The following is an 18,572-nucleotide window of genomic DNA, read 5'->3' as shown; positions in this document are numbered from 1 at the left end:
AATATTCTAAGATGTTTGCTAAGAGTTGCCATTGATAATGTTGCTCTTATACCGTTGATGTTGCTCTAAGAAAGTCGGTGAGAGGTTGATAAAAAAAAGTCGGTGATAGATGAGGTTTTGGTGCGAAATCGGGAGAAAATGTGCCCATGCTTTAAATGGACCCAATTAAACTCAGAAATGAGTTTTTGCATCAACGATGGAAAAAGAGACAACAAGTCATTAATATTGAGACTGGGAATCCAAATATTTTTTCGTTCTTTTGTTTGTCGAGGTGGTTACATATAGTTAACGATCATGAGCTAGATAAATGATAGTTATAAATAAGAGAAAAAAAGAAAACATGAAATATCTGATAACATATTGTTTGATACAGCTTTAACTTATAAAGAAATCTCTACATACCTAGAGATTATCGTCGGACTGATTTCGCAACAACATTACTTTCAATCAAATCATTATTCTTCATAACAAGTATAAGAACAGAATAGGTCTCCACCAGATGTCTTTATCATTATTTTGTAAGGACAATGCCTTCCGCAAGTTTTGCATATAGGTCGAGTTGGATAAGTGTTTGGAAGATAATGAATCATTTCCTTGTTAGATGTAACAACAGTTTGTCCGGATTTCATATGCAGATCCCTTCCCAATAGACAGTCGACGTGGAGGGTGACTTCACACTCGTTGCATGCATATAATCCTTCCTGCGGAATTACATCTTTTTCGCATATTTCGCACCAGCAAAGTTCATCATCATCTGCATATTCTTTGTACGAAAAAACGAGCAAATGCTCATCATGCTTGTAACTTAATTTATGTGGAAGAGTGGCACAACGAAAACACAGAACAAAACTGCATTCAACACAATCTAAAGGTTGTTCCTGCCATGATTGACAAATGGAACACAACATGCTTGTGTATTCACCACAAGTTATGAACAAGGGATGTGGATGAGAGTAATGATTAAACGGCTCACAAATAGAAGCACACAGCGTGTCTAGCTTCCAATCACACCCCTCGATCGGACACACATACGCGAAACCGCATGAGTTACGGTCACATTTCCTACACATGAAGCAACTTGTGGTATACGCGAGCTCTAGAATCAATGGATGAACATGTAGCATAAATTGTTTCACCCGGGGAAGATATGCACATGATTCATGTAAAATGAAATCGCATGATTGCATACAACGATACACATTACCATCACCATAGAACGGAAGCATGCACGCTTGACAATGCTTGTTTTCATCATGGAATTGTTTTTCAAGTTTTATTTGATGACAAGGATGACCCTGATGCAGTATAACTCCATCACCTTTATCTTCAAACAATTTAGTATTTTCATATGTTTCTTCAGGCTCTCCTTCAAGTTCTTTACCGTCGGACACGTCACGTCGTAGTGCACATCTAGAGTGCATTGCATAAACGCATCCTTTCACGCAAGAGTATTCTCCGTAATTTATGTCTATTTTTTCATAACAAACTCTACAATCAGCCGAAGCCTTGAAAGGACTACTAGGAGCAAAAGCAAGACGGTGATTGTGACGAGATACCTTTATGACAAATGGTAAGTCCATACAACTTTTATGAACAAAGAAATCACATAGGAGACATGCGTATAAGTGATCCGAATCCTCCACCAATGCACAAACATCGCAAGCCAAAGCAAGTCTCCTAGGAAAATAATGGAGGGTATGCTTATGCCTTTTCGGATTGTCTATAGCAAGGGGTGTTAGGTTTCTCGAGCAAGTCACATGAAGTGAAAAGTCGCAAATGAGGCAATAGTATGATAGACCACGACTGTATCTTTGACAAGAAGAACAAATGTGGTTAGGGTATTCCATAGACCAGAGAAGTTGAAGAGGATGTTTTGGATGACCAGAGAAATGGAAAATGGAAGAAGCCTCAACACATTCGTTGTGGTACTCTCGATTGCAGTGGCTGCAGAAGTAATAGGTATCTATTACGATCCGGATGCCACAAGCATCACAATATAATTCTTCATTGTCTGTTTTGCTGCAGCGAAGTAGAGAATGAAGATTATCAGACTTTTCACTGAACCTGGAACTTTTGACAATGCGATAGTTGAACTGAAAGCTTATTCCCCCCTTAATTGTTTTTGCCGGTTTGGTATGCTCTTTTTCATATCGTTCTGTTGGACACAAGAGAAGACATGAAGGAACATGGTTAAGAGGATCCATGTATAGTTATTTTGGTCTAAAGATTTATTGTTTACTTATGAGAATAACTAAATCTTCTTTATTTATAATGGGCTATAGTTTATATGTTTACAAAGACAGCATATCACGCCAAGTATTGCAATTTATGTTCATTTCAAACTTCCCCACAACAAAGCAAGAATCAGATTCTTGGACAAATGTAAGAGTTTTTAAGTATTGATTATTCTTTTTTTGAATGAAAAAGCAAGTGCTGAGGGAAACACTTTTATTTACTTATGCACGTTTATGCAACTTATATTTCAAATGTTAAGTCTTCCTTATGTTTCAAATCGTATAAAAAACTTTTCGGGTGGCAGTTACTTACAATTTAAACCCTCAGAATATTTTACAAGCATTTTAAACCACCAAAATGACACTTATATCAAAAGAAATCTTCAATATGACTTATTTATACATCAAGTCAAAACGGTAACCAACACTGTTCAAAATCGATGACGTGTCGGTTTTTTTTTAATTTGTTTTAAATTATTTATATTACTAAAATAAATATAAAAATACAGAAAATATTCATAAAAAATTGAAAACAAAACACAAAAAATCAAAAAAATCACAAAAAGTTTAAATTATTTTATTGATAAAATAAATATATAAAATAAAGAAAATATAAAATTTCATAAAATTTCATAAAATTTCAAAAAAAATCGTTAAAGTCACTAAAAAATTCACAAAAAATAAAAAAAAATACAAAAAAATTAAATTATTGTATTAACAAAATAAATAAAAATACAGAAAATATAAAATTCTTAAAAATATTCAAAATAAATCATGAAAAGTGATTAAAATTCACAAAAAAAAATTTATTAATAAAATTATTATAAAAATAAAAATACAGAAAATATAAAAATTCATTAAAATTCATAAAAAATCAAAACAAATCATAACAAGTCATAGAAATTCACAAAAATAAAAAAAATTCACAAAACAATATTTATATTATTTGCTTGATTTGGTTCATGAGAATCATTTGAAGATAATGAATTTTTTCTAATCTGAATTAGAGTAATCATAACCCAGAGACTGACTGCTATTTTGGATCTTTGTTTTATATGTTATGTTTTGTGTGTGTGTTGGTTGGATTTGGGAAAGTTCAGAATTGTTAAAGGGAAGAATAGAAACTAATGATAGCTTGAGGGTGGCTAGTTTATAGCCCTCAATGCACGCTAATCCTTAGACCATGATTATCGGTAAAACCCCAAATGGGGTCCTTAAGATTTTTTTTTTCTTTTAGTTTTCAAAAAAAAAAAAATTAAAAAATAAACCAATTGCGGGCCGTCACGTGTCGGTGGGGCCCGCAAACAATGCAAAAACTCTCCAAAGACCGATCCTTATTTGGTAATTTTGGGGACTGGTTTTTTAAATTTTTGTGGGACCCATGCGTCAGTGGGGCCCACATTTTTTCAAAAACCTCTTTTAGAAACCTGAGATACTTATGCTCTTAGTCGCTTTTATAAAACAATATATAATTTTATGCTTGATTTTTGCATTTTTTATTTTTATTAATAAGATAATATAAATATTTGTAGTGAATCTTTTTTTTTTTGTAAATTTCTATGACTTTCTATGATTTGTTTTGAATATTTTATTTATTTTTAATATTTAATATTTTTTATTTATTTATTAATAAAATATTCAAAAGGCATGAAACAGCTTGAATAGAATCAAAAGGCATGAAACATCTTGCTCTTGCTCTGTCGTGTCAGCCATGTATAGCACAGTTGCTAGACTGCTGATCATGCCAATTTACCACCTTGTTAAAAACCTTAGTATAAAAACATGTTGCATTTTGAGGTGTTTTAATTCTCCGTGCACCAGTAAAAGCCCATCATTCGTTGGTTTAGAAAAATTTGCTTTTTCTAGATAAGTATGTATTCCTATAGGAAAAAGAAAATCGGGTTTTGAGGCTGCTAAAAATATGGGTTTAAGGGTTTGTAAGTTTATTCATTCACATAATAATATGAAACTCTAAACGGGTATTTGTCTCACTACATTTTTGTTCTTTTTTGCTTTCTTCGAATTAATTCGCGTTTGTTCACAACAAAACACTTGGAGAAAAGACTATCATGGCAAACAAAAAAGAGTATCGATTCCACAGTCAAGGGGATCATGGCAAGGATCAGGTAGACCGAGTGGTCCTTGAATATGGCTGCACCACCTTAAATTTGTAGTCATGGTGAAAATGTCCGCAAGTTTATCAGAAGTCTCTTAGTGTAAATTGGAGATATGATTCAAAAGTCCACTATATCACGGATATGATGGCAGTCAATTTTACAATATACTTGACTTGTTCATGAAAGATTTAATTCGAGGTAATGTAAATATCTGCTTGATTGTCGCAATGCATGATGATAGGTGTGAGGAGTCTTGATTCCGAGATCCTGAACAAGAGTCTTAAGCCATATGAGTTCATAGTAGTGTTTGTCATGGTTTAATGGTCAGCTTCAATGCTCGACTTTGAAACAAATTTTTACTTCTTGCTCTTCCAAGTGACAAGATTCTCACCGACAAATGTGCAGCAGAAGAAATAAATTTCATGTCAACCTTATCTCTAACCTGATTAGCATCACAATAGCAGTAGTTTCAGTGTGTTCATTCTTTCTGCCTCCAATCCCTTTGAATATCCGATGATCTTCCGAAACTAACTAGAAAATTACAATTCAAAAAAAACATTAAGAAATTAACCTAAGAGCTTTAGTAGTTTTTTTTTTCAGGACGTGAAGATGATTGAGAAATTGGCAAAAATAAAGCCACTACATATAGGTACGGCCACTTCCACCGGTGAGTTGTAGTGAGACATCTAACTTACTAAAAAAATAAAAATGTATAAATCAGAAAGAAGCCCAAGTTTGATTAAGCAGTTAAAAAAAAAATAAACTAAAAACTAAAATCTCAATAATTAATAAGATAATTAAGACGGTTATGAACCAGATTGTGGATGACTCATAACCACGAGATTATGATTTGTAATCTTTTCATTTATCTATGACGGTGTAATCTCCTATATAAGGAACCTCTATGTTATGAATAAAAATAGATTTTTCCATTACTTTTATAACACGTTATTAGCACGAAACTCTAAATCCCTAAGCTAATACCCAAATCGAAAAATTCTAAACCCTAACCCTAGCCGGCGATCAGACAAACCCTAAACCCCGATCGCGTCTCTTGTTCCCGCATCTGTTCCAGCTCGCGTCCCCGATCAGCTTCAGCCCAAGGCGTTCATGATCCTACCTCAGACGTTCGCGACCCGAGAGAAGCTCCAGCACGCGACCTTTTCCTCGTTCGCGACAGCATCAGACAGCTCGCGTCCGACGATCAAGGCGTTCCCGATCAAGCAACAAAGGACGTCCGCGACCCGATAGAAGCGACTCGATCCATTCCAGCTCGCGGCTCAACTCCTTTGGTGGTCCGATTCAACAATCATCTAAGGTTAATAGGTAATTCAAAACCTAAGAACCCATAATCGAACATGGATTGATTGATAAAGAATGAAACCCTAAAACCCTAATCTTTATGAATCAAAACCATAGGGTAATAGATCAAAAATCCTAATTGAGTAAATCGAAGCTCTAAAAGTTCGATACCCCAAACCCTAAATCATGTTCCTACATGATTAAAACCCCAAATCGGTTTTTACAAGTTAAAATCCGATAAACCCTAACCCTATATCTATAAACCCTAAATAATATAAGTATCATAATTAATTATACTATAATTATCAAATCACATATTAAAACCCTAATCAAATATTTTGAAATCAAAACTGTTTTCGGTTTTGATCATTGAGGTTTTAAATCTGATTGAATATGATGCTATGTTGCTAGAATTGTTTAATCGTTAAATTGATAGATTTATTTTCTCATCCTGCTTGGTTAATTGTTCATCTGATTTAAAATTGTTTAAACCGACCAGCCTATTAAAACATTGAATGAACCCAATAGGTTGCTAGCTTGCTTTGCTTATATAATCTGATAGGTTGATAGATTGATTGAGGTTTACTTGTTTAAAATCCGAATGATCTGATTGCATGATTCTTGAGGTTTAATATCATCTTCTAGGATTGATAGTTTTGTAATCTGATTTGTTTTAAATAGAAACCCTAAATAATCCGTATGATAGGTTATATTGATCTGATTTGGATGTCTTTGAGAATTGAGAATCCGTATGCTAGGTTCATAGATTCATGATAAAATCTAATGTCTTGAGGTTTAAGATTGTATGCTAAGTTCGATTAAATTGATTGATCTGATTATATGTTTTTGAGATTTGATAAATTCGGAAACTAGATAAATTATTTATACATGGTTTATGCTAAATATCAATCAGCCTTGAAACTGATTCATTGAAATTCATGCTTGAAATCTATATTCTAGTATTGCTAAAATCAGCCTTGAAACTGATTGAGTGATTAATAAATTTTTTTACTAGTCTTGTTAAAATCCATTGATTGTTAAACCGTAATTGCATGATTAATTGAATCTGTTTTTGCTAGTCTTGATAAACCATAATATTATGAGCACATATAAATAGTATTACTGAGACTTGCTAGAAATTGACGGATTGATTAAATGCCTTTAAGATTGATAGTCTCATTGTCCTCACAAGATTGAAATCCGAATTGATTGTTTTTAAGAGTAAGGCCGCATGAAAATTATACCTAAATATTGAGTGATATATGATTTGAGATGTCGAAAATCAACATGGATTTTGCTGCCCTAAATCTCTCTGGAGATAATTATTTACGGTGTGCATTGAATACAAAGATTATCCTAAAGTCAAAAAGACTTGGTGAATGTATCATAGAAGGCAATAATGCCAATGAGAAAGATTGATACATGGCAATATTAATTATTAGCCATCATCTTATTAAGAGTCTCAAAGATCAGTATCTGACTATAGAGAATCCTCTAGACCTTTGGACAAAGTTAAAAATCGAGATATGATCACCAAAGAACAATGTTATTACCAAAGGCCCTATTTGATTGGAGGAATCCCAGAATCCAGGACTATAAGTCCGTGGATGAGTCTATTGCTAGCTGGGAAAAATAATGGATTACTGATGAGAAACAGTGAATTGAGACCTCCTGGATTAACCCCATTACCTGATACCAATAAGGCCGCAGAAGAAAAAAAAAAGGTAACCACGTCCAGAATGATATACCACACGGTCATGGCCGTGTAGGGTGGAAAGGACGTGGCCATGGCCACTATAACACATTTGGCCGTGGGAATCACTATGGCAGAGGCCGTGGGTATCAACCCAATTTGAGCCATGGTCAAGGCAGTGGCCGTGGTATATCCTTTAAACCACAAAGCTCGACCAAATCAGTGTGCCATAGATGTGGAATGGGGAACCATTGGGCTAAGATATGAAGGACTCCCAAACATTTTTGTGACCTCTATCAAAGAGAGTCCGAAAGGGAAGAATCCTGAAACCCACTTGATCTATAAAGATGGTGAAAATAATTTCGAACATGATCGAGATTATCTTATGGAATATGAGACTTATGATTCCCTAAAAGATTAAAGTTGATAATCTGATTTCGACATCAAACTTGTGTGATTGCTTTGCTTGTATGTTTTCTCTCCTTGAATTTATTTCTATTACATTGTCTGCTTAGATTAAATGAATGAATGATTTTTCTATATGAGTACACTGAAAAACGCCAATATAAGTACTAAAGCAGGTATCGCCAGTCTGAAAGAAGACTATGGCTAGGTTAATATATTATTGCCTAAGGGCATGGATCTAGAAATCAGTGATGTCTTATATTCACCCAGCTCTAAGAGCAAGAGCAGTCTATTGAGTTTTAAATATATAAGAATGAATGGTTTCCATATTGAAACAATGGGCGAAGGAAACAAAGAGTTCATTTAGATATCTGTATAAAATCGCCCAAGGCCATAATAAGTTCTAAAGACTATACATGCATTCTCTACTGACCTAGACTATGCATAGATCAGTATGATAGAGGCTAAAAGCCTGCAAAAATATACACTTTATGGTACGACCGGATTGGCCATCCTTGTCCAAACATGATGCAAAAATTGATATTCAAAAGGCACATATTAAAAGATAAGAAGAGTTATCCCAAAGAATCTCACGTGTGTAGCATGTACACAAGGAAAACTCATTAGGCCATCACCAGTAAAACGGCTACGAGCCCCTTTTTCATAAATAAAACTATATGTCTAGATAATACTGGTGAATACATGTCCCAAGCGTTTAAATGATTATGGTATGTCCGTGGGGGTAAGTGTGGACAATTCTGTGATACATGTCCATACCAAGAACGGCTTGGCCGAAATCTTTTAAAACGCAAATAGCTGATTGATAGACCATAACTTATGAGGTCAAAACTCTCATTCACAGCTTGGGCCACACGAAATTTACATGCACCTAAGTTAATACGCATCAGGCCATTTAGTGAGCATAGATATCCCCTATCACAATTATTAACGGGTCAAGAGCCAGACATACCCCATCATAAGACATTTGGATGTGATGTCTATGTACTAATTGCTCCACCACAGAAAACTAAGATGAGACCTCAAAAGGAGGATGGGGATATATGTTGGATATGATTCTCCCACAATAATAAAGTACTTTGAGCCAACTATGGGTGATTATATTTGAGGCCAGGTACACGGATTATTTTAAGACAAGGAGGAGAAAAAAAATAATAAAGCTGGTAAAAGAATGGTAAAAGAAATAGAATGGAATCAACCATCAATGTCTTGGAAAGATCCCCGGGCTAAAGAATGTGAAATAGACGTCCCAAGATTATACATTTACAAAGCTAGCTAATCAAATGCCAGACACATTTGCTGACCCGAAAAAGAATGACTAAGTCATATATAAACCAGCTTGTAAAGCACCAACGAATTTGATATCCAAGAAGAGACACAGTCAAGTTGCTACAGAGTCTAGACAACGTATGAAACTTGGTAGACCAAATAGGTTCCAAAAGATAAGAATCCTCGGAAACAAAAGAAAGGTGTAGAGAATGATAATCAAAATCCAAATCCGAGGTTACTAAGGAAACCATCCCAAACATGGAGATAAGGCCAGCCGGCTCTAAGGTACAGGTACCAAACAATGTAGCTTGGGACGCCAAGCTGCAAAATATTAAAGGTTCTGATAATAATGAATATCAATCGATTATATCATGTCTGGAACATAATGGAACTAATAAGGAATGTCGACATAAGATGATTTATTTGCATACAAGGTAGCACTTGAGTTTATGAATATAAGCGAGGATCATGAACCCACGTCAATATAAGAGTGTGCACTCGTAGAACATATTGGATTGAATGGAAACGTGGAGTTAAATAGTTTAAGGAAGAAAGGCGTATTTGGCCATATGATTAAGACGCCATATGATGTTAAAACCAGTGGATATAAATGGGTCTTGTGAGGAATTAAAATCGTGAGATATAAAGTTGATGTTGCACAAGGATTCTCACAAAGACCAGTAATAGATTATGAGGAGACATACTCTCATGTGGTGGATGCAACTACTTTTAGATTTCTCATAAGTCCGGCTATATAAGAGAGAAAATTAGACTTGCAGCAAGTTGATGTAGTGACTGCATATTTATATGGTCCACTGGATAATGAAAGTACTAAAGGGTATTGAGCTGAAAGTACAGCAAGTTCTCAAGAACAATTGATAATCATCAAAGTATATGATTTGAATATCCTAGGAACCTCTGGATACAATTTCCCAAACAGTTGAATGTCTCAAGAAAGAGTTTGAGATGAAAGATCTTGGAAAACAAAGTTTTGTTTGGGATTACAGCTTGAGTACATTAACAACGAAATCCTATAGCATCAAATAGTATATACAGAAAAGGGTACTCAAGAGATTTAATATGTACCAGTCTCACCCATTATCTAGTACATGGACGTGAGATCACTTTTTTTGGACATTGATCCATTCAATCCAAAGGTGGACGATAAAGAAGTCCATTAAGTCATGAGATGGACGATGCAGAAGTCTTGTTTTAGACACTGATCTGATTGGTCCATAAGAAGGACGATGAAGAAGCTTTTGATTTTGGTTTATTTTATACTAACCAGCCCAAAGAGGAGTTATTTGGTTTTGTTGATTTGTTTTCAGACAGGTTATGTTTTACACATGGTGGTACACGCATATCACAGCAACATCATCCAAGATTTCGTGTGTGTATATTTGAGGTCGATGACTCAATATGTTCGATCAGATTGTGGCATGGCCGATGGTAAAGAAGAACTAACTATCATGTTCGAGGACAAAGCATATTCAGCCCAAGATCTTCATCACCCATGGATTGCAGAAAATTGGAGAGGTCCAAGTGACCTTCAATAATGTCCAAATTAGGGGGAGTAATGTGTGTTGTACTATTTTTCTTTCACCGTGGTTTTGTCCCAATTGAGTTTTTCTGGTAAGGTTTTAATGAGGCAACATTAAAGCATATTACAAGCTCTAAATGGTTATGACATCCAAAGGGGAGTGTTATGAACCAGATTGTGGATGGCTCATAACCAAGAGATTATGATTTGTAATCTTTTCATTTATCTATGACTGTGTAATCTCCTATATAAGGAATTTCTATCTTATGAATAAAAATAGATTTTTCCATTACTTTTATAACAAAGACTATTAATATTTTAGCATTAAGAACCTCAAACGCGTATTATACCGTTGATGTTTCTGTAAGAAGGTCGGTGATAGGTTGATCAAAAAACAAAGAGGATCGGTGATGAATGAGGTTCTGGTGCGAAATCGGGAGAAAATGTGCCCATGCTTTAAATGGACCCAATTAAACTTACAAATGAGTTTTTGCATCAACGATGGAAAAAGAGACAACGAGTCATTAATATTGAGACTGGGAATCCAAATACTTTTTCGTTCTTTTTTTTTGTCGAGGTGGTAACTTATAGTTAACGATCATGAGCTAGATAAATGATAGTTATAAATAAGAGAAAAAGAAAACATGAACTTATTCTGGTAACATTGTTTGATACAGCTTATTAACTTATAAAGAAATCTCTAAATACCTAGAGATTATATAAGTGTTCCTGATAACAAGTATAAGAACAGAAAAGGTCTCCATTAGATGTCTTTATCTTTATTTTGTAAGGACAATGCCTTCCGCAAATTTTGCATATAGGTCTAGTTGGATGAGTGTTTGGAAGATAATGAATCGTTTCCTTGCCAAATGTAACAACAGTTTGTCCGGATTTCATATACGGATCCCTTCCCAATAGACAGTCGACGTGGAGGGTGACTTCACACTCGTTGCAGGCATATAATCCTTTCTGCGGAATTACATCTTTTTCGCATATTTCGCACAAGTAAAGTTCATCATCATCTGCATGTTCTTTGTACGAAAAAACGAGCAAATGCTCATCATGCTTGTACCTTAATTTATGTGGAAGAGTGGCACAACGAAAACACAGAACAAAACTGCATTCAACACAATTTAAAGATTGTTCCTGTCGGTATCGACAAATGAAACACCACATGCTTGTGTATTCACCACAAGTTATGAGCAAGGGATGTGGATGAGAGTAATGATTAAACGGCTCACAAATATAAGCACACAGCGTGTCTAGCTTCCAATCACACCTCTCGATCGGACACACATACGCGAAACCGCATGAGTTACGGTCACATTTCCTACACATGAAGCAACTTGTGGTATACACGAGCTCTAGAATCAATGGATGAACATGTAGCATAAATTGTTTCACCCGGGGAAGATATGCACATGATTCATGTAAAATGAAATCGCATGATTGCATACAACAATACACATTACCATCACCGTAGAACGGAAGCACGCACGCTTGACAATGCTTGTTTTCATCATGGAATTGCTTTTCAAGTTTTATTTGATGACAAGGATGACCCTGATGCAGTATAACTCCATCACCTTTATCTTCAAATATTTTAGTATTTTCATATGTTTCTTCAGGCTCTCCTTCGAGTTCTTTTCCGTCGGATACGTCACGTCGTAGTGCACATCTAGAGTGCATTGCATAAACGCATCCTTTCACACAAGAATATTCTCTGTAGTTTATGTCTATCTTTTGATAACAAACTCCACAATCGGCCGACTCCTTGAAAAGGTTACTAGGAGTAAAAGCGAGACGGTGATTATGACGAGATACCTTTATAACATATGGTAAGTCGATACACCTTTTATGAACAAAGAAATCACATAAGAGACATGTGTATAATAAGTGAGAATAATCATCATCCACCAATCCACAAACATCACAAGCCAAAGTAGATTTCCTGGGAAAGTAATGGAGGGTATGCTTGTGCCTTTTAGGATTGTCTATAGTAAGGGATGTTGGTTATCTCGAGCAAATAATATGAAGTGCAAAATCGCAAATAAGGCAATAGTATAATAGAGAAGGAAAAGGACAGAAACCTTGACAAGAAAAACATCTTGAATTAGAGTATTGCTCAGACCAGAGAAGTTGAAGAGGATTTTTTTTTTTTTTTTTGATAAAAAGAAGTTGAAGAGGATGCTTTGGATGATCAGAGGAATGGTAAATAGAAGGAGACTCAACACATTCTTTGTGATATGCACGATTACAGTAGCTGCAGAAGTAACATGTATCTGTTTCGATCTACATGTGACAATTTTCGCAAGTACCGTAAAATATTTCTTCACCCTCTTTTTTGCTGCAATGAAATAGAGAATGGAGATTATTGGAATTTTCGTTGAAACAGGAAGTTTTGACTATGCGATAGTTGAACTGAAAGCTTTGTCCGCTAATTTTTGCCGGTTTGGTATGCTCTTTTTCTTTTTCATATCGTTCTTTTGGGCACAAGAGATGACATGAACGAACTTGGTTAAGAGGATCCATGGGTTAGGTTATTATTTTGGTCTGAAGATTTAATGTTTACTTATTACAACAACTAATATGGTATATATATACACTGGAAAAATAGTTTATATGTTTACAAAAACAGCATATCACGCCAAGTATTGCAATTTTTGTTCATTTCAAACTTCCTCACATGCAACAAAGCAAGAATGGGATTCGTTTACAAATGTCAGAGTTTCAAGTTTTGATTATTCCTTTTTGAATGAAAAAGCGAGTGATGAGGGACACAAGTTATTCAATGTTCTTTTATTTGCTTAGGCACGTTTATACACAGCTATATTTCAAATGTTGGCCTTCGTAATGTTTCACGTTTATATGACACTTCATTCTGCGATGATATAACAAAATGCTAAGCAACAATAAGGCATGAATTGTTCCCCTGTTTTTTTGGTGATAAATAATTATACTTTTACTAGTTGTTTAATTTATGAAGACCATCTCCGTTGCTTAAAATTTTTAAACCAAATAATATTATTATTTTACTAAAACTTAGTTCGTTTGATAAAAATTGAGTATTTAAAAAAAAAAATCAACCTATTTATAATTTGCCGAGTATCATTTCTTATCGTTAAATAGTATTTCATAATACATCTCAAATGAAATCAGATTTTTTAAAGTCGAGCTATTGTTTTAATTTTCACTCTTCATTTCATGTTTTTATACGTGGCATTTCTTTTTCGCTTATCATCATCATCTCAATTGCATGGGGTATAAGTTGGGCCCGCTTTATTACAAATCTAATCGGTTTAGTCTCTGGTTTGATTTATGATTACATTTTATGACACAACACAAAGAAGCAAGTAAATAGATCGGTCCTAAAACCCTAGCAGTGAGAGAGAGAGAAAGCAATGAGCATCATCGCAGGCTCCTACGAGAGATTCATATGGGGTTTCAAGCTTAAACCCACAAAGCACGACGCCGACACTCAAACCCTAACCCTCTCCCCTCTCTTCTCCTACCCTTCCCACATCTCCTCCATCACCACCGTCGCTTGCTCCGGTCCCGCCGCCGCTTCCGGCGGCTCCGACGACACAATCCACCTCTACGACCTCCCTTCCGCCTCCTCCCTCGGCTCTCTCCTCGACCACAACCACACCGCTTCGATCACCGCCCTCTCCTTCTACACCCCCTCCTCCCTCTCCTTCCCTCGCAATCTCATCTCCGCCGCCGCCGATGGCTCCGTCGCGATCTTCGACACAGACCCTTTTGTCCTCCTCAAGTCCTTTCGTCCTCACAAGAAGGCCGTCAACGATCTATCGATTCACCCTTCTGGGAAGCTCGCTTTGGCTGTTTACCGTGACGAGTGCTTTGCGATGTTGAATCTTGTGAGGGGGAAGAGGAGTTTTTGCTGTAGGTTGGGGCACGAGGCGAGTCTTGTGAAGTTTGATCCGAGTGGGGAGAGGTTCTTCATGGTGGTGAATAGTAAAGTTGGTGTTCATCAGAGTGAGGATGCTAAGCTTCTTCTTGAGCTGGACAATGGTAGCCGTAAGCGTATTCTATGCGCTTCTCCTGGAGACGTGAGATTCTTTCTTTACTTATCTATCTCTTTGTCTCTATTTAGTAACTTGTCTTCCTCAACTTGTGTTTAGAGTTGTTATGGTGATGGTTTTTGATTTAGATTTTTTAAGCTAAAATGTTTGATTGATTTGCAACAGAGTGGGACTCTGTTTACAGCTGGTGAGGATCGGGCTATAACAGCTTGGGACACAAATAGCGGGAAGCTTGCTTATTCCATACAAGATGCTCACCCAGCTCGGATCAAAGGTGTCGTCACACTTACGAAGAATGACAGTGACGGTGCGTCAGAAGATCCGTATTTGGTTGCTTCTGCATCTTCTGATGGGATCATACGTGTTTGGGACATGCGAATGGCGGCTAAAGAGAATGCAAAACCATTAGCCGAGACAAACACTAAATCAAGGCTTACTTGTCTTGCCGGGTCAGCTCTTAACTGTGAGTTTACAAAGACAAAGACAATGAAATAAAACACTGTACAAGATTGTGACGTATGATTCTTTATCTTCCTCTGTTTTATTCAGCTATGAGACGGCCACAGATTGGAAATCAAAAAGCTCAGAAGCTAGAGGAAGGGCTGAACACAGAATGAGAGCTGCTTATTGACTACTAAAAGCTTTTGTGCTGACAACTATCTGATACAAGTTTTGGTAGAATCTTAAAATATGATCCAGTATGTTTTTTGTCGAATTACAATCAAACAATTTTGTTAAACCCTCAGATTTGTGAAAGAAACTCAATACTTACTACTATTTATCATTCACATGAGTTATGGCATAATGTGAACCATTCACTCCTTACTCGGCTTGTTGTGCATTACAAGTAATCACTTGTTTATTCAAACTGTATTGAACCAAAACGTTGTACAGTAAAGCTGATTCAATGTATGTTTTCAAATAAACAAAAAGAGCGTCACACCGTTTGTGAATGCATGAAGAAATGCAAATGGAAGCAACTACATGGCTCTAATACTGAGTAGTGTTGTTTGGGATCTTGCCTTGTTTCAGTTGGGAAAGAGCATATTCACCGGTACGGATGAGATCGGCAACGTTGTGTTTGGAAACCTCTTCGGAGCCAAACAAGAAGATGGTCTTAATCTCAGCTTTCTTGGCGAGTCTTGAAGCGTAACTAAGCTGCAGTTTCGGTGAGTTCACGCTCCTTAGTAACTGGCGGTACAAGGAAAGAACTTTACCTCTGTTCTTTGCAGCTTCTTCTGCCGTTAACCATAGCAGGCTCGTCATGATAAACACAAGAGTTGTCCCTGCAATAAAAGAGAGCGAAATGTTCATTGAGCAATTTCATCGAATACTTTGTCCGCAAGAATTAAACACCAAAATGATGTAATAACAAAAAGAGACGATACATCGCCCAAACAATAACATAGCTCAAAGAAGCAGACCTAAGGGAACTTCGATATTATTGACTTGCCTTTAGCTGGGAGAGATTTTCAACGGGCGGCGAGGATCCGGCGAGCGAACAGGGGAGACTAATCAAGAATCACCGAGAGAGAGAGCGAATCCCTAACTAATGGTTTTGAGCTACGTTACACGGAATCGTTTTTTTATCTATGATTCCCGCTTCGGAAGCGGAAGCGGAAACGGGTTCAGAAGCGTCCGGAATCGCTAGGAACCGTGTTGGAATCAGAATTCCAGAAGAGTTGAATATGGAAGCGCAGGGGAAGCTCCGATTCCGGTTCGGAAGCGCCTGATTGAATAAGTCGGATTCGTTCAAAGATATAAAGCACTTGACAAATACTCGCACTTGTTAATTACCGAGATGTGTATAATTTATCGTGTGAAAAGGTAGTTTCCAAGGTGAGCAATGATGGAGAAGAAGCAATTAGGGTTTTCAAGTTACACGTGTTCTTAAACTATAAATTTTATTTGAATTTTTCTATTAGCCAAAATTAAAGGAAAAATAAATATGGATATTATACTCTTCTCACCGGTCTAAATAAACAATAATATATATGCATTTTTATGAAATTAACATGAGGACAACTAACATTTGAATAATATACTGATATTTTTTTCGTTTACTTGATAAATATAATAATATTCACATGATATATAATATATATATTACAAAAAATTAACTTAAATTTCAATTTCATTTTAGATTTTGTACATTAAAATATTAACACTAAAATGATACTTATTCAGATTAATAATAAATAATAATAATAGCTATTGTTACCACTACAAGAAAACACAAATTTAACGACGGCCAAAATCGTCGTTATTTCCTCGTAAAAGAAGAGTTACGAGAAAATGGCGATAAAAGGTGTTTCGTCGTTATACGTTTGTCGTAAGAGAAGATTCATCGCCATTTCCTCGTCCATTAGCGAGGTTATATTTTCCTCGTAAAGAAGAATTAAGTTTTCCTCGTAAAGACCACGTGGGCTTTCCACGTAACGCGGTCGTTGTGCTTCCTCGTAATAAACTCGAAAAGGATTCGTCGTAAAAGACCCGCAAAAACCTCTAAATATATTCGTCGTAATAAAAACGTAATAAAGAACACGAAAATATTTCGTCGTAATTGAATCGTAAAGTATACGAAATAGAATCCACGTAAAATCCTCGTTAATAGTTCCTCGAGATTTTGTCGTTAATTTTCCTCTTTAATACATCGGGAATTAGCGACGAAATTACTTTGTTTTCTATTTACTGAATTTATAAATAAAAATAAAATAAAAATCATATTTATTTAATTTATTAATAAAATTTTAATTGAAATTAAATCGAATAGAAATTTTTTTTTTTGGCCGAATCAAAATGAAATTATATAATATATAAATAAGTTTTGAATTTTAAAATACAATAACAAAAAAAAAAACTAATGCTGCATTGCCACGTCGTAGAATTCCTCGCTCCTTCTCGAGAGATCTGCCTCGTTGACTTGCACGGATGTCTCGCCTGGAATGGGGTTTTGTTGTTTCATGGTCCTGAACATGGCCTCCCATTCCGGATTTGTGGCCGCTATGACGTCCAAGAAGTTCTCGAGACCACTCATACGAGCTGTGAACGACGTTTTTGTCGAGGCCAACTCGTTTTGTGTCGACGTCAGCTGATGTTGTGTCGTCTCCAACACGTCGCGCAGCTGAGAGACTTCATCATCCCGTCTCTGGCCATAAGAGGAAGTCGCTCTCGGAACATCGTTGACGGAACCAATCCCCAACACACGTCCCTTTTTCCTAGGAGCGACCTTAAAAAACAATAAAATATATATTAAAATTTAAATTTTAAAGTAAAATGGAATTAATAAAAAATTTATATAAAATTTACCTCCTCGTAAATTCTATCCACTTCTATTGTGGATAAGACGACGGGTGATCCGTCGGCGGACTCCTGCGCCAGCTGGGTCTCACGCTCGTCAATACGAGCTGCCACATCATTGTAGATCTTCTCAGACTTCTCATCTACAAATCCGCCCGCCTTGTTCTTGTGGGTCCGATCGAAAAGTTCCATAAGAGTCGGTAAACGTCCCAACTCCTTGGCCTAAAAACAGTTAAGAAAGTTTTTATTATATATATATATATATATATATATATATATTAAAAATCAAAAAGTTAAATATTTAAATTACGTACCATTTCCAAACGGACGCGGGCGTGTGGCTTTTGGCCCGTACTATGTTGCATCGCCCTGTGGCCGTGCTCATCTACCGAGTTACGGGAGGCGGAGCAAGACTGGACGACTCTCATGGCATCAGGATCCCTCCAATAACGGATGAGGCCATCCCACACGTCCGTGGTGATGGTTGAGGGTTTGCCCCGCTCATAGCCCTTCACGATCCAGTCACCCTTCCAGTTGGAGACCGTGTCCAACAAACGTTTCTTCGCCTTGTCGATAAACTCTTTCCGCACCTTCTCAGTGACCCCCATGGACCAATTAAATTTTTGCTGCAAAAAAAAAAATATTAATAAT

The 18,572-nt window shown here is 36.2% G+C and overlaps 3 protein-coding genes and 1 pseudogene across 4 annotated transcripts; 1 reads left to right on the top strand and 3 right to left on the bottom strand.

Moving 5' to 3' along the window:
• Nucleotides 1-219: 219 nt before the first annotated feature.
• On the bottom strand, nucleotides 220-2,692 carry LOC106402990. Its single transcript, XM_022704419.2, has one exon. It carries the CDS (start codon nucleotides 2,202-2,204, stop codon nucleotides 456-458), a length of 1,749 nt encoding a protein of 582 aa, XP_022560140.2. The 5' UTR covers nucleotides 2,205-2,692; the 3' UTR covers nucleotides 220-455.
• An 8,429-nt stretch (nucleotides 2,693-11,121) lies between these two features.
• On the bottom strand, nucleotides 11,122-13,110 carry LOC106402991 (annotated as a pseudogene).
• A 776-nt stretch (nucleotides 13,111-13,886) lies between these two features.
• LOC125588768 (p21-activated protein kinase-interacting protein 1-like) lies at nucleotides 13,887-15,409 on the top strand. The gene is made up of 3 exons (XM_048760536.1): nucleotides 13,887-14,648; nucleotides 14,787-15,084; nucleotides 15,171-15,409. The coding sequence occupies exons 1-3, from the start codon at nucleotides 13,980-13,982 to the stop codon at nucleotides 15,236-15,238; spliced, it is 1,035 nt and encodes a 344-aa protein (XP_048616493.1). The 5' UTR covers nucleotides 13,887-13,979; the 3' UTR covers nucleotides 15,239-15,409.
• Nucleotides 15,410-15,604: 195 nt separating this feature from the next.
• Nucleotides 15,605-17,145, bottom strand: LOC125588769. Of its 2 annotated transcripts, none has more exons than XM_048760538.1 (2): nucleotides 16,046-17,145; nucleotides 15,605-15,907 (listed from the first exon to the last, which is right to left on the bottom strand). In XM_048760538.1, the coding sequence occupies exon 2, from the start codon at nucleotides 15,885-15,887 to the stop codon at nucleotides 15,612-15,614; it is 276 nt and encodes a 91-aa protein (XP_048616495.1). In that variant the 5' UTR covers nucleotides 15,888-15,907; nucleotides 16,046-17,145; the 3' UTR covers nucleotides 15,605-15,611. The 2 variants fall into 2 exon arrangements, with proteins under 2 accessions (XP_048616495.1, XP_048616494.1); XM_048760537.1 differs by having other exon boundaries at nucleotides 16,075-16,817.
• Between the last annotated feature and the right edge of the window lie 1,427 nt (nucleotides 17,146-18,572).

Source organism: Brassica napus, chromosome C6 (assembly GCF_020379485.1).
Source record: "Brassica napus cultivar Da-Ae chromosome C6, Da-Ae, whole genome shotgun sequence".
NCBI classification, from domain to species: domain Eukaryota; kingdom Viridiplantae; phylum Streptophyta; class Magnoliopsida; order Brassicales; family Brassicaceae; genus Brassica; species Brassica napus.
Note: the sequence above shows the minus strand (reverse complement) of the source record. Positions and strands in the feature narration are given on the sequence as shown.